At 71.4% G+C, this 22150-nt stretch overlaps 6 protein-coding genes across 6 annotated transcripts; 3 read left to right on the top strand and 3 right to left on the bottom strand.

Annotated features, from left to right (window-relative positions):
* Positions 1-154: 154 nt before the first annotated feature.
* Positions 155-676, bottom strand: AURANDRAFT_59434 (hypothetical protein; the record flags this gene model as incomplete). Its single annotated transcript, XM_009042067.1, has 2 exons — positions 155-538; positions 665-676. 2 exons carry the CDS (start codon positions 674-676, stop codon positions 155-157), a joined length of 396 nt encoding a protein of 131 aa, XP_009040315.1.
* A 585-nt stretch (positions 677-1261) lies between these two features.
* AURANDRAFT_59433 (hypothetical protein) lies at positions 1262-2971 on the top strand (the record flags this gene model as incomplete). The annotated part of the gene is made up of 3 exons (XM_009042093.1): positions 1262-2026; positions 2228-2488; positions 2531-2971. The coding sequence occupies 3 exons, from the start codon at positions 1262-1264 to the stop codon at positions 2969-2971; spliced, it is 1467 nt and encodes a 488-aa protein (XP_009040341.1).
* Positions 2972-10983: 8012 nt separating this feature from the next.
* AURANDRAFT_66808 (hypothetical protein) lies at positions 10984-11373 on the bottom strand (the record flags this gene model as incomplete). Its single annotated transcript, XM_009042066.1, has 1 exon — positions 10984-11373. The coding sequence occupies one exon, from the start codon at positions 11371-11373 to the stop codon at positions 10984-10986; it is 390 nt and encodes a 129-aa protein (XP_009040314.1).
* Positions 11374-12695: 1322 nt separating this feature from the next.
* On the top strand, positions 12696-15018 carry AURANDRAFT_54959 (hypothetical protein; the record flags this gene model as incomplete). Its single annotated transcript, XM_009042094.1, has 3 exons — positions 12696-12765; positions 12813-12943; positions 12993-15018. The coding sequence occupies 3 exons, from the start codon at positions 12696-12698 to the stop codon at positions 14985-14987; spliced, it is 2196 nt and encodes a 731-aa protein (XP_009040342.1).
* A 2367-nt stretch (positions 15019-17385) lies between these two features.
* Positions 17386-18446, top strand: AURANDRAFT_66806 (hypothetical protein; the record flags this gene model as incomplete). The annotated part of the gene is made up of 2 exons (XM_009042095.1): positions 17386-17447; positions 17531-18446. 2 exons carry the CDS (start codon positions 17386-17388, stop codon positions 18444-18446), a joined length of 978 nt encoding a protein of 325 aa, XP_009040343.1.
* A 1101-nt stretch (positions 18447-19547) lies between these two features.
* On the bottom strand, positions 19548-21091 carry AURANDRAFT_59431 (hypothetical protein; the record flags this gene model as incomplete). The annotated part of the gene is made up of 3 exons (XM_009042065.1): positions 19548-19898; positions 19953-20312; positions 20342-21091. The coding sequence occupies 3 exons, from the start codon at positions 21089-21091 to the stop codon at positions 19548-19550; spliced, it is 1461 nt and encodes a 486-aa protein (XP_009040313.1).
* Between the last annotated feature and the right edge of the window lie 1059 nt (positions 21092-22150).

Below are 22150 nucleotides of genomic sequence, written 5' to 3'. Positions count from 1 at the left end.
GACAGAAGATCAGGCCTACGTCGCCAGTCCAACGCCGGGATCGCGCAACCGCCGCGGGGCTTCAGCCGCTTCCGGGCGAAGCTGCGCCGGTAAGTCTACAGTGGAGTTTTTAGGATCTGCGCGTCGGCCACTGCGCGTTTCGAACGGGGGCGGCTTACTTGAGCTCGACCTTGGCGCCGCCCTCCTCGATCTGCTTCTTGATGTCCTCGGCCTCGTCCTTGGACGCGCCCTCCTTGAGGGCGATGGGCGCGGACTCGACCATGGTCTTGGCCTCCTTGAGGCCGAGGCCCGTGATCGTGCGGACGATCTTGAGCACCGCGATCTTCTTGTCCGCGGGCACCTCCGTGAGCATGACGTCGAACTCGTCCTTCTCCTCGGCCGCCTCGGCGCCGCCGCCCGCCGCGCCGGGCGCCGCCATCATCATGCCCGCCATGGGCGCGGCGGACGCGTCGACGCCGAACGTCTCCTCGATCTTGGAGACGAGCTCCGACGCCTCGACGAGGGTGAGGGACTTGATGTCCTCGAGGATGTCGTCGACCTACGAGGGGGCAGCGGGTTTGTGGGGCTGCGGGGCGCGCGGGGAGCCGCGACCGGCGGGGCCGCTTCGGCGAGGGACCGCGGCGGCTCTCCGGGGCCGGAGAACGTCGGGAAAAAAGGCGCGCACCTTGGCGGGCATCGCGACAGACGTCGGCCGGCTGACCGAGGGGGCCATGAAGGCGGAGGCGGTGGCGGCGAGGGCGAGGAGGCGGAACATGGTTGCTGTGACGACCGAGACGGGCGACTGAGTGGTGCTTCAACTCAATGAACGCGGCCTTGTCTCCTACTAGTAGATGCGCGGGCCGACGTCGCGGTACTTGGCGATCATGATGATGCCACAGTCGTGGCGCCGCCCGAAAGCCTGGGGACGTAGAGTGGCACGTCCCGCCGACCCAGGGATTGCGAAAGCAAGGGACTCGACCTAGCCGCGCGCTGGAGGCGTCGCACGAGCTCGCGTCGCGGGCCCGGCCCGGGGAAGTTCGTTCTCGCCGGGGTCTCCGGCAGCGCTCGCCCGCGCGCACGATCGACCCCACCAGCCTTACCAAGGACAACGACCACGTAACTGACGCCCGACGCCGAGGACGAGGCTCGCCAAGGCCGCCGGGAGGACCCATCCTCGAGGGCTCCTGACAAGCGCCGCTGCAGACCCCAGGCGCGAGAAGAGCGCTGCCACAAGCAGCATGGCCGCATAACCTCAGGCCGACCGCTCGCGCGCGCAGCGGCAATGTTCCGCCACGCGCGCACCGCCGTGCGCTTCTTCGCGAAGAAGAAGAAGAAGCAGCGACCATCGGACTACCGCGCCGTCGTCGGCCTCGAGGTGCACGCGCAGCTCCTCACGGAGCGCAAGGCCTTTTGCAAATGCCTGAACTGCAGCGACGGCGCGCCGAACGCGCACACCTGCGGCGTGTGCCTCGGCGAGCCGGGCTCGTTGCCCGTGGCCAACCCGGCGATGGTCGCGCTCGGCGCCGTCGCCGCCGTCGCGCTGCGGTGCGAGTCCGTCGCGGACGACGTGACCTGGGACCGGAAATCCTACTTCTACCCGGACCTGCCCAAGGGCTTCCAGATCACGCAGAAGCGGTCGCCGCTGGCCGTGGGCGGGTCCGTGGAGATTCTCGGCGACGCGGACGCGCGGGGCGGCGGAGAAAACGTAGCGATCGGCGTCGAGTCCGCGCACCTCGAGGAGGACAGCGCGAAGCTCTCCTACAAAGGTGATACCTTTGACGTCGACTTCAACCGGTCCGGCTGCGCTCTGGTGGAGATCGTCTCGAAGCCGGAGCTGCGGAGCGGCGAGGAGGCCGCGCGCTACGCGCGGGAGCTCCAGCGGACGCTGCAACGCGTCGGCGCGTCCGACGGCGACATGGCCGCGGGCTCCTTCCGCGTGGACGTCAACGTGAGCGTGGCGAAGGACGGCGACGTCGCCCTGCGAGAAAAGGTCGAGATCAAGAACCTGAACAGCTTCAGGGCCGTCCGCGGCGCCGTGGACCACGAGGTCGAGCGGCAGGGCAGCACAAGAGAGCGAAATTCCCAACTTCAAAGGCTCCGATCTCGGCCATTTTCCACTCGTTTCGGCTGATTTTTGGACGAGCGATCATCTCTCGGAACGGTCTCGAAGCGTGGGTGCTGTTTCCCAAACGCGCGCGAGCGGAACACTCACGTTGAAGCGACGTTGAATCGCTCTTGTGCTGCCCAGGTCGAGCGGCAGGGCCGCGCGTACGACGCCGGCGAGACCGTTTTGCCGGAGACGCGGTCCTGGGACGGCAAGAAGACGGCCGTGCTGCGGGCCAAGGGCGGCGCCGAGGCCTATCGCTTCGCGCCGGAGCCGGACCTGCCGCCGCGGCCGTTCTCGGAGTTCGATCGACCGGACGCGGCCAGCGTGCTCGCGGCGACGCCGCCGGCCGCGCGCGCGGCGCTGGAGGCCCTCGGGGCGTCGCCCGCCCAGGCGCGCGCCCTCGTCGACGCCGACGCCGACGGGGCCGCCGCCGCGTTCTTCGAGGCCGCGGTCGCGCTCGGCGCGCCGGCGGACGCCGCGGCGACGTGGCTCTCGGGCGAGGTCGCCGGCGCGGCCGACAAGCTCGGGCTCGCGACCTACGGCCACCTCGCGCCGCGGGACCTCGCGGACTTGTTGGTCCTCATGGGCGACGGGTCCCTCGGCCGCCGCGCCGCGAAGGACCTGCTGCCCGCGCTGCTCGGCGCGCCCCACGGGCCCGTGCGCGCCGAGGTCGCCGACCGCGACCTCGGCCAGATCGCCGACGCCGCCGCCCTCGACGCGTTCGTCGCCGACGTCCTCGCGGCCCACCCGGACGAGCTCGCCAAGTTCGCGGCCGGCGCGGGGCAGCTGCGGAAGCTCTTCCTCGGCAAGGCCATGGCCGCGTCCCGCGGCCGCGCGGACCCCGCGGGCCTCAACGCCGCGCTAGACCGCGCGCTGCCTCGTTAAACGTCGGGGAAGGACGGCGCGGCCCGGGGCGCGGCGGCCCCGCCGCCCGCGCGGAACTTCTTCTCCCGGAAGAAGGCCTGGGGGTCGTCCTGGAAGAGCTTCGCCCGGTCGCAGGCCGCCTGGAAGCGGCGCTTGCTCCGCTCGCGGTAGGCGCAGGCCATCGCGCAGCAGAGGCACAGGAAGAGGCACAGGTGCGCCTGCGAGTCGGCGGTGGAGCGTTCTCTCTTTCTCTCTGGTGGCGATCGGAACGTGAACGCGTGGACGGACTCTCCGTTCTCTCTCTCTCGGGTGGCGATCGGAATGGACACTCTCCGGTGCCATCGAATGCCGCGCTCTCTGGTGCGGGTCCAATGGATGGTGGAATCGCGGACCCCGGCGCGCGCCAGCGGCATGACGATCAGGATCCGCTCCGGCAGCCAGAGCGCGTCGCAGAGCCAGACGGCGTGGCAGAGCCACATGAAGGCCAGGGAGAAGGCGACGTTCATCGGGTAGAGCCAGAGGCAGACGACGCCGCCGAGGAGCAGCATCTGGTCGCCCATCGCCTGCTCCCTGCGAGGCCGCGGCGGTCGCGGCCGCGCGCGCGGACCTCTTTTTGCGGCGAGACGCCGAGCGCGCGCGTCATGTCAAAGTCGCCGCCGTAGCCGTAGTCGTCCATGGGCCCGCCCATGCCCACGATGCCCATGACGGCCGAGTCGTCCATGAGCAGCGGCGAGATGCAGCACAGAAAGCACGCTGCGGCGGTGACATGCGCGCGATTTTTTGTGAATTGTGATGCACCTGGCAGCGTCGTCGCGCCGTAGAAGGTCGTGACGCTGACGAGCAGCGCACGGTGGACCATGCTGCCAGGAGGTGGGTGGTGCTATGCGCTCCCAGTAGGCGCCGGACGATGGCTTCTCGCGCGCCTCAACTTGGCGCGCTTCTTGAAGTCGTGGGCTCGCGGCGAGTATGGCCAAGCCTGTGATGATGCTCGCGGCCGCAGCGCTAGCGGCAGCCCAATCGTCGGAGGACTACGTCATGCACGCCGCGAACGTGAGCGGCCCCTTCGGCGGCGTCTGCGAGCTCCAGCGTCTTGCGGCACCGCAGAAAAGATGAAAGATCGTCGCATTTTCTTAGGCGAACTCTGCGGCGAGCTCGTCTGCGTGCCGCACGTGAACTTCGCCAGCGTCAGCGCCATGGTCTACGACTACGCCGAATTCAGCTGCCACGGCGTCGCGCTCAACGTCAACACGGAGTCCGAGTCGGCGTACGTCGGCGAATGGACCAAGCTCGACCGCGCGCCCGCGAACGTGTCGTCGCTCGCTCTCGTGAAGCGCGGCGCGATCTACCGCGCCTTCGCCAACGGCGAGGAAGCCCAGTGGTTCTACCACCCGTCGGGCGCCGTGCCCTGCAACGGGTCGGCGCCGACGGCCGCCGAGCCCGAGGCCGCGAACGAGTGGATCTCGCGCAACGACGAGCCGCTGGACGCGGCCGTGCGCTCGCTACCGGGCGGCGGCGGCGACCGCCGGGCCGCCTTCGGCGCGCTCGAGCCCTCGGCCTTCGCCGTGCCGACCAAGGGCAGCGAGGGCCCCGACGCCGTCTTCGCGTGCGACGCGCGAGGCACCGCGCTCGTGCCCACGGACGCCGCCGCGCCGCCGGCGCGCGTGCTCGACGCGGGCTGCGTCCAGGGGCTCGTCGGCGAAGGCGCGGGCTGGCGCGTGTTCTTCGTCGACGCGACGCACTCGGCAGCGTCCTGTGGCTGTGATGATTTTCGAGAGCTTTCGACCGGGAAAACGATGAAAAATCGTCACCGACATGCCTGGTAGGCACTCGGCGACGCCGGAGCTCTACGCCGCGACGGCGACGAACCTCTCGGACGCGGCGACGTACGAAATCGACGGCGTCGTCCTGCGCGGCGACCCGGGCGCCTGGGACGCGGGCGGAATCGCGTCGGCGACGGACGTCGTGGCCCTGGCCAACGGCTCCGTCCAGCGTCCTGTGGCCGCGACGATTTTCGAGAGACTTTAGGGTGGGAAAACGATGGGAAATCGTCACCGTCATGCTTGGTAGGCTCCGTCGCGCTGCTCTACGGCTCCCGCGGCCGCGCGGGCCTCGCGGTCTCCGACGACGGCGGGCGCACCTCGGCGTCCTGTGACGATGTTCGAGAGATTTTGCGTGGGGAAACAATGAAAAAAACCGTCCTGCTCGGTAGGCGGGCCTGGCGCAAGCACGGCGCGAACCCGCTGCCGCTCGCGGGCGAGGCCTGGGCCTGGGACGCGCGCGTGGCGCCGACGTCGCTCGCGCGGCTCGAGGACGGCTTCCTCCTGGCCTACGACGGCGCCAACGTCGACCCGCTGGCGAGCGGCGGGTGCCCGAACCTCCCGGGCGCGCGCTGCGAGCGGACCGCGGTCGGCGGCGCGACGTCGCCGGACCTGCTCTCTTGGACGAAGCTCCCCGCGAATCCGTTGCTGCCGCCGTCGACGACGCCCGCCTCGAACTTCGACGCGCTCCGCGCGTCGCGCGCGGCCTGCGTCGCCGACGGCGACGGCGTCGCCTGCGCCTACGCGGGCGCCTCCGCCGCGGGCGCCGCCGCGGGCGTGAAGATCTTCTCCGGCGCGGACCTCGCCGGCCTCCGGAAGCCCCTGTTCTAGAGTAACGGGGTCTTTTCTCCGGCGCGGACCTTCGCCGGCCTCCGGAAGCCCCGACGGATCTCCGGCGCGGACCTCGCCGACCTCCGGAAAGGCGTCCGGGAGCCTCTAGAGAACGAGGCCTAGAACGGCCGATTGAACGTTCGGCGTCGGTTCACCTTGCCTGTGCAAGTGCCGCACTCCTGAGTGCTCAGCTCACGATGCGCAGTCGTAGCGGCTTCCTCGACATGACGCCGCTCTAGCATGTCATTCGGGTGGTCGGACGCGTCGGCGTCGCAGGCGTCGCAGGCCTGGTCCGATGACGACGCGTCCGCTGCGTCGCTGTCGCACGCGTCCGACGCGTCGTCCGCCGGCTCGTCGTCGCAGCAGCTCGTGCTGGCCGTCGAGCAGGCCCTGCGGCGCACGTCGCTCGCGTCGAACGTCGACGACGAGCGCGAGGCGTTGATCGTGGCCTTGCTCGCGCAGCTCGCCTGCGCCTACGGCGTGTCGCGGGAGGACTACGAGGCGCAGATCGCCGCGCTCGCGCGGCGCGGCGTCGTAAGAGCGAACGTCGAGCTCCCGCCCTTCGCCTGCGCGCTGCCCGAGGCGTTCCCACGACCCGCGAAGCTCCTGGAGTCGCCGGAGGCGACGCGCTACGAGCGCGAGTTCGAGGACCTGGGCCCGCTCGGCCGGGGAGCGTTTGGCCGCGTGCGCCGCGCGCGGCACCGGGTCGACCGCGCGGTCTACGCCGTGAAGCGCGTGCCGGCGCCCCGGGGCGGCGCCGCGGCGGACAAGTACGAGCGCGAGATGCGGCACCTGGCGCAGCTCGAGCACCCGGCGGTGATCCGCTACTTCGCGTCGTGGGTCGACGACCGGCCGGCCGGCTTCGACGCGTTCGCGGGCGGCTCGTCGGCCGGGAGCGGTGCGTCCGAGGCGCCGGAGCGCGAGCTCTTCCTCCAGATGGAGCTCTGCGGCGAGCGGACCCTGCGGGACTGGATCGACGACCGGGGCGACGCCGGCGCCGCGCGCGCGGACGCGGCGCTCCGCGTTGTGGGCGCCGTCGCCGCGGGGCTGGACCACGTGCACTCGCGCGACGTCATCCACCGGGACCTCAAGCCCGAGAACCTCCTGCTGCGGGAGGCGTCGGTGGAGGAGGCGAGCGACGCGCCGCCCGACGTCGTCATCGCGGACTTTGGGCTGTCCAAGGCTTTGCCGAATTCAACCACTGGTTTGGGTGGTGACCAAACTTGAGAATTCTCTAGCTCGGTCAAATCGAAGTCGATTCGGCTGATTTTTGGACGAATCGATTGCCCTCATCGAGTTCTCGAAGCACGGCCGAAGAGCATGCGTCGAAATGGTCGCATACGCGCACATTGAAGTCGGGTTGAAGATTTGAATTCGGCACAGGTCCAAGGAGGTCGGCCAGGTCTCCGGCGAGGACTCGCCCCTGGCCCGGAACCACACGACGGGCGTCGGCACGGCGTCCTACGCGGCGCCGGAGCAGCTCGCCAAGGGCGCGGCCTACGGCGCGGGGGTGGATATTTTCTCGCTCGGGCTCGTGCTCTTCGAGCTCGCGACGCCGCTGGGCACGGCGATGGAGCGCGCCAAGGCCTTCCAGGCGCTGCGGAGCCGCGACCCGGCGCCGGCGCTGAGAGACGCGCCGCCGGCCGTCGCGGCGCTCGTGCGGCGCTGCTGCGCGCTCCGGCCGGCGGACCGGCCGACGGCCGCGGAGGTCGCGGCGGCCGCGGCCGCGGCCGTCGCCGTCGCGCCGCGCGACGCGGCCGCGGACGCGCTCGCGGACCTGCCGAAGCGGGCCCTCGTCGAGGAGATCCTGCGCCTGCGGCGCGCGCTCGAGGGAGCTCGGAGGGACGACCCTGGAACCCTGAGGGGCCCCGGGGACGAGGGCGCGCCGCTCGCGCGCCGCGAGGCGAACCCCCGCCGGGGCTTTAGCGCGTAAGAGTGCTTACCTCTCTCGCGTTTCTTCTGACGGCGAACGGCAACGACGGCCCGCGCCTACTCGCCCTGGTTCCCTCCGCGGGCCTGCCTCCCCTCCCCGGACGGACGCAGTCGAGCGCGCGTCCCCTTCAATAACTTGGTCAACGACTTGGTTGATGTCGATGTTGGGGCAGCCTTTCGGGCAGCCTCTTTCGGAGAGCATGGTGGCCATTGCATGGCGGAGGATGAGATCGCGTTCGTCGATGTCGTGACAATCGTCGTCCCTTTGGTTCTCGAAGCCTTGTGTTCGACGTCGTCGTCGCGCGCCGTCTTCGTCGTGCTCGGCCTCGTGCGCGGCGTCCTCCTCGTCGCCGTCGTCGGGCTCTCGCTCCCGGTCCGGTACCGGATCGGCCCCTGGCTCTTCACGTACCCGGAGGGCGCGCCGCGGAGCGAAACGGAGTAATGGAGAAGGTCGCGGACAGCGCCGAGTGGGACGACGGGCCGACGTTCGGCGCCGCGAACCCGATGGTCGGCGCGCTGCGCGGCGCGGCGCCGCGGCGCGCGTCGGACAGCAAGCCACCGGAACTCGCCGCTCCTCCGCCGCCGCCGGGCTTCGACGTCGAGGACCCGCAGCGGCGCGCGTCGGCGCCGGAGCGCGCGTCCGACGCGGAGCCTCCGGGCCTCCGGCGCACGTCGGCGCCGGCGTCGACGCGCGCCGCCCTTTCGGCGCCGGCGTCGACGCGCGTCCCCGAAGCGAGCCGCGGCGACGCGCTGCGGCGCGACATCTCCGCGCTGGACCGCGAGGTCCAGGCCGTGCTCTCGAAGCGCTCCCCCCACAAGCGGCAGACGGTCATGGGCAAGGCCTGGCACGCGGCCGTGACGGCGCTCGTGGAGCGGGAAAAGGAGGAGATCGCGCTCCGCGCCTGGGAGAACGCCATCGACTTCGGGAGCTCGTCGGCGGGCCTCTCCATCTACCTCGTCGCGGCCGTCACGGAGTCGCGGCGCCGCGACATCGGCAAGTGCATCTTCCTCGTCGTCCTCTGCTTCACGGTGCAGTGCGTCCTGCTCGTGTCCATCACCTGCGAGTTCATCGAGGGCCCGGCGACCATCGTCGCGCCGGGCTTCCAGCCGCACGTCAACGACGGCACCCTCCGGCGCAAGTGGGCGCGGCACGTCGCCGCCGACGCGGCCGCGGCCGCGCTCCTGTCGCTCATCGTCTGGATCATGTGGGTCAAGTTCAACGGCCTGCGCGTCTACCGCATCTACTGGGAGGGCCGCCGCGTCCGCCGCTGGGTCCTCGTCTTCGCGATGCTCGCCAAGGTCGCGCTCCCGCGTCCCGAGAGCGTTTCGACGAAGGCCCCGCGCGCGTTCGCGACGGCAGCCCGAGAGTGGTTTGACGAATGCTTTCGCGACGGCAGCCCTCGACACACTAGGTCACGCTCATCTTCTGCTCCTGCTTCATCACCTACATGCTCTTCCGCGGCGACAACGCGCTCCTGTCGATGATCCTGAACGTCATGAAGATCCAGTACGTGAACCGGCTCGACACGGAGGTCGTGCGCATCGGCCGCGAGGCGCCGCGCCTCGGCTGCGTCATCGGCGACGCCGAGGACCTGACGGCGAGCGTCGCGCGCGACCTGCGCAAGCGGGACCTGTCCGCGCCCCGCGTCGTTCGATCCCTCGCGGCGCCGCGACGCTCGCCCCGCTCGCGACGACGGGCCCGAGGGGCGCGTTGACGCGCCGCAGCTGCGGGTTCGCGCGCGCGACGCGCGCGGCCGGCGCGACGCTCTACCGACGCGTCCGTAGGCCGAAGACGCTGACGAAGATCGAGTCGGCCAGCTTCGCGACGATCCGCAAGCTCGCGCGCGTGCGCCTCTCGCAGGCCATCCTCGAGTGCGTCTTCCGCGTCTGCCGCCTCGCGTTCCGGATCTGCGCGTTCGCGCTCCTGTTGACGTGCGCGACGGGCGGCCACATCGCGCACATCCACTTCCGCAACGTGCTCTGGTTCCTCACGCTCCTGAAGCAGCGCTACCCGTCGGAGTCGTCGGAGTACCTCCACGTCTTCATCGTCGACTCGCCGAAGACGGACGTCAAGTACTCCGTCATCGTCTGGATCATGGTCGCCGCCGTCGCGTGCCTCGCGCGCCTCGGCCGGCTCTGCTGCAAGACGTGCTGCAAGCGCGTCGGCAAGGGGCCCTGCCAGGCCGTCGCGCGGGCGCTGTCGCTGCGCCGCGAGCGCTCGGCGACGACGACGCGCGAGAGCCCCGAGGCCCTCGACCTCGAGCTCGCGCCGGCGCGGCGGGCCCGCGCGCCGACCCTCGACGCCATGGACGACTGCTAAGAGGAGGGAACTTGGTGGGGACTTCGCGCTGTCCTGCGAGGCGGTTTCTTTCCCGTAGCAACCGCGCCAGCAAACTCCGCCGCGCGCGGACGTGGACGGCGCCGAACACGGACCCGCCGCTGCACTTCCTCTGTCGAGCCCGCGCAGCTCCGCCTTGGACCGGCCGCCGCACACGCGCGCGTACGCGGCTGCCCCGAAAGAAAAGGAGGCTGCCCAGATCCGAAACGGAGGCTGCCCCGCGCGCGCGTGCGCGGCTGCCCCGAAAGAAAGGCTGCCCCGAAATTGTCGATTCGAGGCTGCCCCGATTCAGATCCCAAGGAAATTGGTGTGTCTCTCACAACAAAGAAAAGAAGCGGTTCTCGACATCGGAGCAGCGATCTTGCATCGTGGGTCCAGTGTTCGATACCGCCTCTTTCTCTCCACTCTGGCGAGAGGTACACCATCAACCTGTATCTTTCGTCGTTTGGCTGGGGTGTGTGATGGTTGGCGGTGTGGCTCACCAGCCGCGTCGTCCGATTGCGCGCCCCTCAGATATCTTCGCAGTTTTGGCCGAGCGGTCTAAGGCGCCAGTTTAAGGCACTGGTCTTCGGGCGCGGGTTCGAATCCCGCAGACTGTACTCTATACCCCTCCCACGGGGGGTTACGGCGAGTGATGTAGTGGTAACATTAGTCGTTGCCATCGACTATCCCCGGGTTCGATTCCCGGCTCGCCGAACTTGTCTTTGTCGGTATGGCCCAATGGATAAGGCGCGTGACTACGGATCACAGCGGCGGCTATACGGTCGCCGCGATCTCGTCGGAGATTCTGGGTTCGAATCCCAGTATCGATTCTTTTTTGCTCCCGGCGGTCGTGACGTTCTTTTTTTGCTCGCAGGTGCGGCGCGCGGTAATTCCAAGTCGCGCCTCCCTTTCGAAGACAACTCCGCTGCCACGATTACGCGCGGGCCCGCGGCGCGCGGCGGGCGGAGCGGGCGGCGTCGACGGACGGACGCCGGCTGGCTCCGGAATGTCGAAGAAAGACAGGCGCGCGCGGCTCGGCTGGCGCGGTCGTGGTCTGGCGTCGCGGCGCGACGAAGGAGCGCTCACATGTCCGCCTCCCGCGTCGCGCTCGCGCGCCGGCTCCCGCGTCGCGCTCACATGCCCGGCGCGCCGCCGACCTTCTGCATGTTGGCCGCGGCGACCTGCTCCATGAAGTCGTTGAGGATCTTGCGCTTCGCCGCGAGGGTCTCGCGGAGCGCGTTCTCGGGCATCTCGTTCTCGTTGGCCTCGCGGAGCGCGTCCTCGGCCTCGCGGACGGCCTGCGAGAGCTGGTCGGCCTCCTCGCGCTGCTGGCGCGTCATGCGCGTCGTGCTCGTCGTCTTCGCCTCGATCTTCTTGTCCATGAGCTTGACGTCGACGCCCTTGGCCTTGAGCGTCTCCTCGCGGGGCCGCGCGGCGCCGAAGGGGTTCGGCTTGCCCGAGGCCGACGCGCTGCGCTCGGCGGCGGCCTTGGCCGCCGCCGCCGGGTCCCGCTTCTTCAGCATGAGCTTCGGCCGCCCCGCCGGGACCGCCTCGGGGCTCGACTCGTAGCTCGCCATCGCGTATCGGCGGGCGCCTCGGGGCGAAGAGGCGGCGCCGCGCGGAGCGTCCGGCGCGTTTTCTGATGCGCCCGCGGAGGGAGCCGGAGGAGGCGAGGCGCCGGCGGAGCTTCGGCACCGCGGAGGTGCCCCGGCGCGCGGACACAAGGGGCCGCACTCGCGGCCGCGGACAGGTGGACAGAACCTTGGGCAGCAAGTTGGGCTGCTCGCGACGCTTGATTTTAGCGCACCCGCGAGAACTTCACTCTTTTTTGTTGCCTCAGCGGTGCCGCGGGCCCGGCTCGGCGTCGCTGCGCCCACCACGCCGACCATGTTCAAGAAGCGGACGCAAAAAGGACAGAAGCGCGGCGCCGTCGCGCCGCCGCCAACAGACGACGACGACGACGACGCCGCGCCGGAGCCCATCGAGGCCGTCCAGAACAGCCAGTACTGGCGCAAGCGGTCCAAGGGCCTGTCCGCCGGCGCGCTCGCGACGCGGGAGCACTCGGAAAAAGAGGCGAAGGACGCGCCGAAGGAGGAGCCCGCGGCCGCGCCGGAGACCATCGAGGGGCTCATGGAGAAAAAGTACGCGGGCGCGTCGGGCGCGGCGTCGAGCCGCGACGCGCTGCACGAGGCCGCGCTCGCGGACTTCATCGCCCGGCGCACGGCCGCGACGGCGGAGCCGCCGGCGCCGGCGCCCCTCTCCGCCGAGGACGCGCTCTACGTCGTGCCCAAGCTCGCGGACGCGCCGTCGATCACGCACGACGCCGAGGCCGCGCACGGCATCGGCGGCGGCGTCGCCTTCGGCGCGACGGGCCTCGCGGAGGTCGTCGGCGACGACGACGCCGCCGAGGCGAACCGGCGGCGCACGGCGCGCGTCGTCGCGGACCTCGACCGCAAGCGCGCGGCGGACGCGCTCGCGGTGTCGTCCGCGCTCCTCCCGGGCGAGCGGGAGCGGCTCCTGCCGCCGTCGGCCGTGCCCGCCGAGGAGGACCTCCGCGGCAAGCGCGGGCCCCACCTCTGGCAGCGCGGCTCCCAGCGCGACGAGCGGCGCAAGGCCCTCGCGAAGAGCCGCGCGGACCGGTGCGGGTAAATGGTGCTGTTGTTGTGTTGTTCGCGGCGTTGTTATTCGTGTCTTGCGCCCCGTATTTCGTCGCAGCTGCGGCGCGTCTGCGAAAGGTGCGCGGCGCCGCGCGGGCGGACGGCATCGTCGAGTGCATCGTTGCGAGTGAACGTCGCTTGCACTTGATCTCGCTCAGCTCGACGCGTCGTCGCCTGGCAACAGCGCGATGCGCGACCAGCTCCAGAGCGCGACGCGCATCGTCATCAAGGCGGGGACGTCGACGGTGTCCAACGACGGTACGTACCATCGACACACGATCCATGAACCACGAACGTGTCCGCAGATGGGACGCCGTCGCTCGTGCGCCTCGGCGGCATCGTCGAGGCCATCGCGCGGCTCATGCGCGACAACAAGCAGGTGATCCTCGTGTCGTCGGGCGCCGTCGGCTGCGGGCGCAGCAAGCTCCGCAAGCAGGTACGACGCCAACACCCCCCCCGGCGCGTCGCGACCCCGAGTTTCGTAGGCGGCGATGCACCGGTCGCTGCGCGACCACATGAACGACCTCGGCGACGAGAAGCCGACGCACTACAACAGCGCCTGCGCCGCCGCGGGCCAGCTCGCGCTCATGTCGCTCTACGACACCATGTTCTCGACCTGCGACATCGAGCCGTCGCAGTTCCTCGTCACGCAGCGCGACTTCAACGACGAGGGCTGCCGCGCGAACTTGAAGTCGTCGCTGAGCTCCATCGTCGGCGTGGGCATGCTGCCCATCGTCAACGAGAACGACGCCGTGTCCGGCAACAGCGGCTACGCGAACGTGCCCGCGGGCTGCTTCTCCGACAACGACGGCCTCGCGGCTTTAGTGGCGCAGCTCTTCGGCGCGGAGCTCCTCATCCTCCTCACGGACGTCGACGGCCTCTACGACCGGCCGCCGAGCGCGCATGGCGCGAAGATCATCCGCGAGGTCCACCCGGCGTCGCTGTCCGCCGTCGAGTTCGGGCCCGTGTCCAAGGGCGGCCGCGGCGGCATGGAGGCCAAGGTCGGCGCGGCGCTCCGGGCGCTCGAGATGGGCGTCAAGGGCGTCGTCATGGCGTCGGGCACGACGCAGAACGTCGTCGGGCGCCTCATGGGCGGCGAGGATTTGGGGACCTACTTCTCGACGTCCATCTCCCGGAAGGCGTCCTTCGACGCGGACCCCTCCGAGGAGGCCGCGGCCGCGCGCGCGGCCGCGCGGTGCCTCCAGGGCCTCTCCGGCGCGGAGCGCACGGCGATCCTCGAGGGCGTGGCGCTCGCGCTGACGGCGCGCGCGCCGGAGATCCTCGCGGCCAACGAGGCCGACGTCGCGGCGAGCTCGAACGTCGCGCCGCACCTGAAGCAGCGCCTCGGCCTCGGCGCCGCGAAGCTCGCGACGACGGCCGCGGGCGTCGCGGCGCTCGCGGCCATGGGCGACCCGCTGGGCAAGGTCTACGTGCGCCGCGAGCTGGCGCCGGGTCTGGTGCTCGAGAAGCGGTCCGCCGCTCTTGGGGTGGTGCTGGTGATCTTCGAGGCGCGGCCGGAGGCGCTGCCGCAGATCTCCGCGCTCGCGCTCCGGGCCGGGTGCGCGTTGATCCTCAAGGGCGGGTCGGAGGCCAAGGAGTCGAACGCGGCGCTCTACCGCGTGATCCGCGACGCGGTCGTCGCCGCGGCGCCGGCTCGCGCGAAACGCGCGCTCGCGGCCGCGGTGACGCTCCTCCCGGGCCGCGACGCCGTCGCGAGGCTCCTCAAGGCCACGGACGAGTCGCCGGCGCCCCTCGTGGACCTGGTCGTGCCCCGGGGCTCCAACGACCTCGTGAAGCACGTGCAAAAGTCGACGAAGGTGCCCGTGCTCGGCCACGCGGACGGCGTCTGCCACGTCTACGTCGACGCGTCCGCGGACGCGGCGACGGCCGTCAAGGTCGTCGTCGACGCCAAGACGGACTACCCGGCGGCCTGCAACGCCTGCGAGACCGTGCTCTTCCACGAGGCCTGCGTCGGTAGCGGCCTCGCCAAGGCCGTGCTCGACGCGCTCGTCGCCAAGGGCGTCGCGCTCTTCGGCGGGCCCGGGGCCGTCGCGCGGGGCCTCGTCTTCACCGAGGCCGACAAGCCGGAGAAGTGGGAGTACGGCTGCCTCGCCCTGCGCGTCGACGTCGTACCGGACGTCGCCGCGGCCGTCGCCCACGTCAACGCGCACTCGTCGGGCCACACGGAGTGCGTCGTCGCCGAGGACGCGGCCGTCGCCGACGCGTTCCTGGGCCTCGTCGACTCGGCGGACGTCTTCCACAACGCGTCCACGCGCTTCGCCGACGGCTTCCGCTTCGGCCTCGGCGCGGAGTTGGGCATCGCGACGGGCCGCATCCACGCGCGCGGGCCCGTGGGCGTCGACGGCTTCCTCACCTACAAGTGGCTCCTGCGGTCCGCGTCGGCGGGCGGCGACGCGGCGTCCGAGTTCGGCAGCGGCGCGAAGACGTACACGCACAAGGACCTCGCGCTCGCGGACTAGGGCGCGCGTGGGCGGCATCTAAAAAAGGTGAAGTAAAAGAGAATGGGCCATAGAAGGCCTCGGAGGGGGGCGGGGGCGAAGTCTGCTCATTGGCGGCCCGCCGGGTCGGCGGACCGCGGGCTCTCGTAACGAGGAGCCGGGACGGGCGGATGGAGCGCCCGGAACGAGTCGGGGGGGGCGGGGGGTGCTGTGAGAAAAGGGGGCTTCCCCGGCGGCGGCGGCACCGCGCGGGCGCGCCCGCCGGGGGATGGTGCGCTGCGGGTCGGAAACCCCGCGCTTTTGAGCGGGGGCGGGCTCGAGGACGGGTACGAGCGCGCCGCGGCGTCGCGGGCGCGTTCAGGCGCCGATGAGGTCCGCGAGCGTGGCGACGTTGGTCTCGTCGAAGCCCGAGAAGCCCGCGCGCGTGAGGACGTCGGCGGCGACGCGCGCGGACGCGTCGGACTCGCGGCAGGACGCGAGCGCGACCTCGACGAAGCGGATGAGGCCGCCGTCGAGGGCGCGCGTCGCGCGCGCGTTGTCGACGATGAAGCCGAGGCGGTCCCAGGCGCGGGGCGTCGTGTCGGCCCGGAGGCAGCGGACCGCGAGCTCCAAATCCTCGCGCGTCATGTTCGCGACCGCGCCCACGTCCAAGCCGTAGAAGGCGCGCTTCAGCGACGGCGCGCGGTCGACGTACTGGCGGAACTCGGGCTCGTCGGCGCGGCGCGTCGACACCCAGACCAGGCGCTCGAAGCAGGCCTCGTCGGAGGAGGGCCGCGCGCCGTAGACGCCGCGGTAGAAGCGGACGTACGCCTCGCGGGAGAAGGCGCAGGTGCCGCTGCGGACGTACTTGGTCCCGTAGCAGTGGCTGAGGAGGCGGTCGACGTCGTTGGCCTCGTCGTCGCCCTCGTCGGCGCCGCGGAGGAAGAGGCGCCGCTGGTAGTCGTCCTCGGGCGGCGCGCGCGGGCCGTCCGCCTGGGGACCTACCGGCGGCGCGGGCGCCGCCGGCGGGCCGCGGGCGACGCCGGGCCGGTGGCGCTTGTTCGGCGGGAGGCGCTCGTTGGCCTCCGGCGGGGGCTTCGGGGCCGCGAGGGACGCCATCTCCTGCGCGACGAGCGCGGCCGCGCCGACCAACGCCGAGATGCCCGAGGGGAAGACCTGGACGATGGTGGCGCCCTCGATGGCCTCGCAGGGCTCGCCGCGCACGGGCGACCCCTCCAACAGCTGGTTGGACGACGTGTCGATCTGGCTCAGGTCCCGCGCGCGGCGGGGCCCGCCGCCCGCGCCGGACGAGTTCGCGTCGCGGCCCTTGGTCACGAGCTTGTACATGCGGCCCCGCAACCCGTGGCTCGGCTCGCCGGAGGCCGTCGTGCCCGGGCTCGGGCCCGGGGCGTTGCCGTCGGGGTCGTCGTAGAGGGGGCCCTTGCGCTTGTTGTCCGCCTGCTGGCCCGGGTACCGCGCCGTCGTGCGGCGCCGCGCCCGCGACATCGCGCAGACGGCGACGCCGAGCTCGGGCGCGTCGGCGGACCAGTGGACGTAGGAGTTGAGCACGGACTGGAAGGTCACGGGCGTGCACTCGCGCTGCTCCTCGCGGAAGTTGCGCTCGGGCTGCTTGCCCGCGCCCGCGCCGGCCGCGAACGCGCGGCTCACGACGTAGCACGTGCCCAGGCGCAGGTCGATGGGGCTCGCCGTCTTGCGGATCGGCAACGCCTCGAGGACGCGCCGGTCCTGCTTGCGCACGGCCTGGAGGAGCGCGAAGGCCTGGCAGGGGCTGAGCTCGACGCCGTACGCCACCGCTTCCAAGGCGGGGCCGACGCCGTCCTGGTCGCTGACCGCCGGGGGGCGGATCTGCGCCGGCGGCGCCAGGGGCGGCGCCATCGTCTGCAGGGGGGGCGCCAGGGTCGTCGTCATGGCCGGGGGGAACTCCGGCAGCGGGCGAGTTCCGGAAGACGACGCAAACGAAGCCAATGGCACGTCCGCGGCGCGGGGCGGGGCCGTGTTCGCGGCGCGCCGGGGCGCCGACGGTCCAGCGGGGCCGGACGCCTGAAGGGGTTGCTGTGGGTCGATGGCTCCGGCCCCGAGGGGACAGCGGAACGCGGACGAAGCGGAGAGGCGAGTGAATGCAGGAACTTCCTGGCCGCCGTGGTCGCTGGGGGCGGATTGCTCCTTGGGATGAACTAAAATGATCTAAAGTCACCGCCGACCTCGACTGATGATTGGGCCTCCTTTTCAGATTCCGACACGAGTGGTCTCGGACAGCAGCGCCATGATCGGCTGGGGGGTGGTGTGACAAGCTTCAACGGTTTTGACCCAACGTAATGGCGGAACAGGAAGCCATGAAATGGGAAAGAATGCGGGGGGAGAATGCATTGAAGTCCCGCCACGCGGCGTCCTGAAGCAAGCCTTCTGCAAGTGCACGACGATGCGCGTCGCCCAGCTCCTCCTGGCGGCGCAGGCCGCGCGCGCGCTCGTCGACGTCGAGTGGTACGGCTACTCCAGCTGACAGCGCTCCCGCAGCGCCTGCGCCAAAAAAAAGGCTGCCCCACGGACAAAAAGGCTGCCCACAGGTACTGCTACGAGGCCAGCAACGTCGTCAACGCGTCGCTGGCGGACCTGTCCGTCGCCGGGGGCGTCAACTTCACCTACTACCCCGTCAACCACGTCAACGCGACGTCGGGCGCCTTCGAGTGCGCCGTGGACGGCGAGTCCCTGGACTGCGAGAGCACCGCGTACGACGGCTGCATGACGGACGTCCACTGCCGCGCCGGCGGCTGCGACGCCGCGACGCAGCGGAAGATCGCGCGCTTCCTCGCCTGCTTCGAGGGGGCCTACGCGAACCGCGAGGTCAACGTGAACGCGTCGCGCCGCGAGCCGTGCTTCCGCGAGGCGGATTTGGACTTCGCGCCCGTGCGCGCGTGCTACGCGGACGCGCCGCGCCGCGCGGCCATCGCCGCGCGGTTGAACGCGTCCAAGGCGGCGATGATGGCGCGCCTGGGCGCCTCGCCGGGCCTGTTCCCCCACATCTTCGTCGACGGGAAACCGCTCGTCGACCGCACGTGGACCGCGCTCACGCGGACGATCTGCGGCGCGCTGCCCGCGCCGCCGTCGGTCTGCGATTCGGTGGCGGCGCCGCGGCTCGTCTTCGCCGTCGCCGAGGGGCAGCTGCGCGAGGGCCCGGCCCTCGACGCCGCGGCCGTGCTCGCCGTGAATTCGGCCGCGTCGAAGGCGGCGTTTCCGGTGCACTTCGCGACGGACGACGACGCGCTGCCGCCGGGCGACCCGTCCTACGTCGACGTCCGCGCCGCGACGCGCGCGAGCTGCGCTGTGGCCGATGCGGCGGCGACGTGCTCCTACGAGGTCCTCGGCGCGTTCCGCGGCGCGGTCGACCAGGCCTGCCGCGACGGCGGCTTCGAAGCGGGCCTCGTCTACGGCCTCCGACACGCCGCGGGCCTCGACGCCGACGTCGCCGTGCGCGCGTGCTAGGAGCCGCGACCGCGCGCCGCGCCCATGACGGCCCCGCCGCCCGCGCGAGGCGGCCGGGCCCGAGAACTCCGAACGCGCGCTGTCAGGCTTACTTGCACTGTCCAGGCGCGTCGGGAATGGCGGCGGTGGGACTTGGGAAGAACTGGCGCGCGGGGAGCTCAGAGGAACTCGAAGTCGTCGAGGCGGCTCGGGCCGCGGCCCGAGCCGCGCTTGGCGCCGCGGGGGCCCTCCCGCCCGGGCTTGACGGAGGCGGGCTTGCGCGGGCCCGGCCAGGAGCCCGAATCGAACTCGAAGCCGCCGAGGCGGCTGCGCTTCTCGCCGCGCGGCTCGCGCGACTTCTCGTCGCGCTTGCGCGGGACGCGCTTGGCGGCGCCCTTGCGGCGGAAGCCGCCGAAGTCGTCGTCGTCGCTGCTCTCGAGAACGACGGGCTTCTTCTTCGACCCGCTGCCGTCGTCGTCGCGGTTGTCGCTGCTCTCGAGGGACGCCGCGACCTTGTCGTCGTCGCCGGTCGCGATTTCGTACGGCAGCTTGCCGTAGATCCGGTTGTAGAGCATCAACCGTTCGAACCAGCCGGGCTTGCGGTCCAAGGCTTGATGCTTCTCGTCCTGGGCGACGTCCGCGATGAGCTTGTCGCGGTCGGCCTGGGTAAAGTAGCGCAGGTCATCACCGCGGGTGAATTTCGGCCCCGCGGCGCGAGCGCTTCGGGCGGCGCGGGCCGCGATAATAGCGTCGGCCTGCTCCGGGGTCTCCATGCTCAGTACCTGAGACGGCGCGTCATCAGTTCCGGCGCGGTCGCGCGCGCGCGCCCCCGCGGCAGCCCCGAGGTGGGGCAGGCGCGCGCTCCCCCGCAGCGACCACCGAGGGCGCGCGCAGCCCTCCTCGGGCCAGGCGGCCGCGGCCCCGTGGGCCCGGGGCGCTCTGGCGCGCGCGCTCGCGCGAGGGGGCTGCGAGGCACCTGCCGAGAGCCCGCGCCGAGAGTCTTGGTGCCTTGGCTGCCCCTGATCGATCGAGGCCGGCGGACTTCACCATTCAATGTTGACAACTGCAACCCACGACTCAAAAACACACCCCCGGCAACCTAGTGACACACCCTCACCACTGTTACTTCCCGATGCAGAAGTCGTTGAACAGCACGTCCAACACCTGCTCCGTGTCGACCGCGCCGACGACCGCGCCGAGGTCGCTCGTCGCGGCCCGGAGCTCCTCGGCGACGAGCTCCGGCATCAAGTCGGGATCGGACAGCACGGCGTCCAGACACGCGACGCAGCTCGCGACGTGCTTCCGGTGGCGCGCGCGCGTGATCGCCGGCGCCTCGTAGTCGTCGCGGCTCGACCGGAACGCGTCGACGACCCGCCGCTCGAGATCGTCGACGAGCGCCGCGGCGCCGTCGGCCGCCGTCGCCGACGCGCGCACCGTCGCCGCCGCCGCGACCACAGCCCCCAGGCCCTCGGCCTCGGCGGCGGCGCGCAGCGCCGCGACGCGCGCCGCGTGCGTCGCGCCGTCGACCAAATCCGCCTTGTTCGTGACGACGACCAACTCCGGCGCCGGCGCGCCGTCGTCGCGGCGCCAGACGGGCGCGATGGCGCGGAAGGCGTCGGCGACGGCCGACGCGTCGTCGTCGGCGGCGTCGAGCACGAAGACGACGACGTGGGCCGCCTCGGCCGCCCGGGCCGCGCGCCGCATGCCTTCCACCTCGACCGCGTCCAGGGAGTCCTCCTCGCCGTCGACGCGCAGCCCCGCCGTGTCGAAGAGGCGCGCGGGCAGGCCGCCGAGGGACAGCCCGATCTCCAGCACGTCGCGCGTCGTGCCCGCGGCCTGGGACACGATCGCCGCGTCGCGAGCGGCGACGGCGTTGAGCAGCGACGACTGCCCGCGTTCGGCGCGCCCGCGAGGACGACGCGCACGCCGTCGCGCGTCGCCTCGCCCCGCGGCGCGTCCGTTAGCGCGGCGTCGAGCTCCGTTTTCAGGGAGCGGACGCTGGCGTCCAGCGCCGCGCGGATGTCGTCGCTCTGGTCCGCGACGTCGCCCTCGACGTCGTCGCCGAAGTCGACGAGGACCTCCGCGGACGCCCGCAGGCTCGCGAGCTCGCCGCGCCAGCGCGCGTAGGTCCGCTCCATGGACCCGCCCATCTGGGCCAGGGCCTGGCGCCGCTGGGGCGCCGTCTTCGCGGCGAGCAGGTCCGCCAAACCCTCGACCTCGGTGAGGCCGAGCTTCCCCGCGGCGAACGCGCGCCGCGTGAACTCGCCGCGGTCCGCGGCGCGCAGCTTCGGGAGGGCATCTAGAGCCTCGAGCACGCCGTCGACCGTCGCCTCGCCGCCGTGGCAGTGCAGCTCGACGACGTCCTCGCCCGTGAAGCTCCGCGGCGCCTCGAAGCGCAGGACGAGCGCCTCGTCGAGGACGTCGGACGCGTCGCGGAGCGTGCGCAGCGACGCCACGCGGTGCGCCGGGAGTGGTTTGCCCGGCGTCAGCGCCGCGAGCGCGTCGCTCGCGGACGGGCCGCTCACGCGCACGACGGCGACGCCGGCGACGCCGCGGCCGGACGACAGCGCGTAGATCGTGTCGCCGGCGGCGCGCAGCGATGTGAGCGTTCTGTGAGATGTCCGGCGCAGCGGCGACCGCAGCGCGGCGCCGAGCACGGCGAGCATGGCTGCGAGCGCGCCGCGCATGCCGCTGGGTATTATCACAGGAATTGAAGCGCAAAGGCCCGCTGGAGGATTTTGTGGCATTTGTCCGAGAGGCCAGCTCGCCACAGGATTTTGTGGGTGCGATGGCATCGTCGCTGGTCCACCTGCGCTTGACTGGCCAAAAACCCGACACATACCAGGCCACGCCGAATCTGCCGCCGATCGACGGCCGCTGCAAGTCGCACGTCTTGATGGCGCTGGATAAGCACAAAAAGATGTTCAAGAACAAGAAGCTGCGACAGCAGCTCCACAACGACGTGTTTTTCGTGTCGAAGATCAGCGGCGTCTTCCACCACGCTTTAAACTCCGTCTTCGAAGCGCTCACGCAGCGCTACACGGACCTCGGCGAGGGCGAGGTGATGAAATGGTTTTCTTCAGAGTACTTGGAGAACGGCGCGTGGACGCGCGCGGAGCTGCCGCCGGGCTTCCCCAATGACACGAACACGCTCGAGGCCTCCAACAAGACGCTCAAGGAGCAGTGCACGGACTACACGATGAAGCCCGTCCTCGCCTTCCTCTCGGACATGTTCAACTACGTGCAGGACAAGAGCCAGCTCAACGCGGAGTTCGCGTACGACGCGCCGCCGTCGACGCCGCAGACGAAGCTGGCGAAGGACGCGACGGCGGTCCTGAGCTCGGTGCAGCTCTTCAAGGGCGTCGAGATCCGCTACGACATCCTCACCTAACGCCGCGGCGTTCCTCGAGAACGCGTCGGAGACGCCGTCGAGCCTCTGCGGCGTCCTGGCCATGCCGCCGCTGGGCAGGAAGGTCTCGCGCGCCGCCTGGGTCGGGGACCACGCCCTGGAACGCAAGGATTCCCTCGCGGGGCCCCTGAACACGCAGGAGTAGCTCGTCAAGCCGGCGGCGGCGTTCCTCGAGAACGCGTCGGAGACGCCGTCGAGCCTCTGCGGCGTCCTGGCCATGCCGCCGCTGGGCAGGAAGGTCTCGCGCGCCGCCTGGGTCGGGGACCGCGCCCTGGAACGCAAGGACTCCCTCGCGGGGCCCCTAACACGCAGGAGA

Source organism: Aureococcus anophagefferens (genome assembly GCF_000186865.1).
Source record: "Aureococcus anophagefferens unplaced genomic scaffold AURANscaffold_26, whole genome shotgun sequence".
Taxonomy (NCBI): Eukaryota; class Pelagophyceae; order Pelagomonadales; family Pelagomonadaceae; genus Aureococcus; species Aureococcus anophagefferens.
This window is presented reverse-complemented; position numbering and strand designations above follow the sequence as displayed.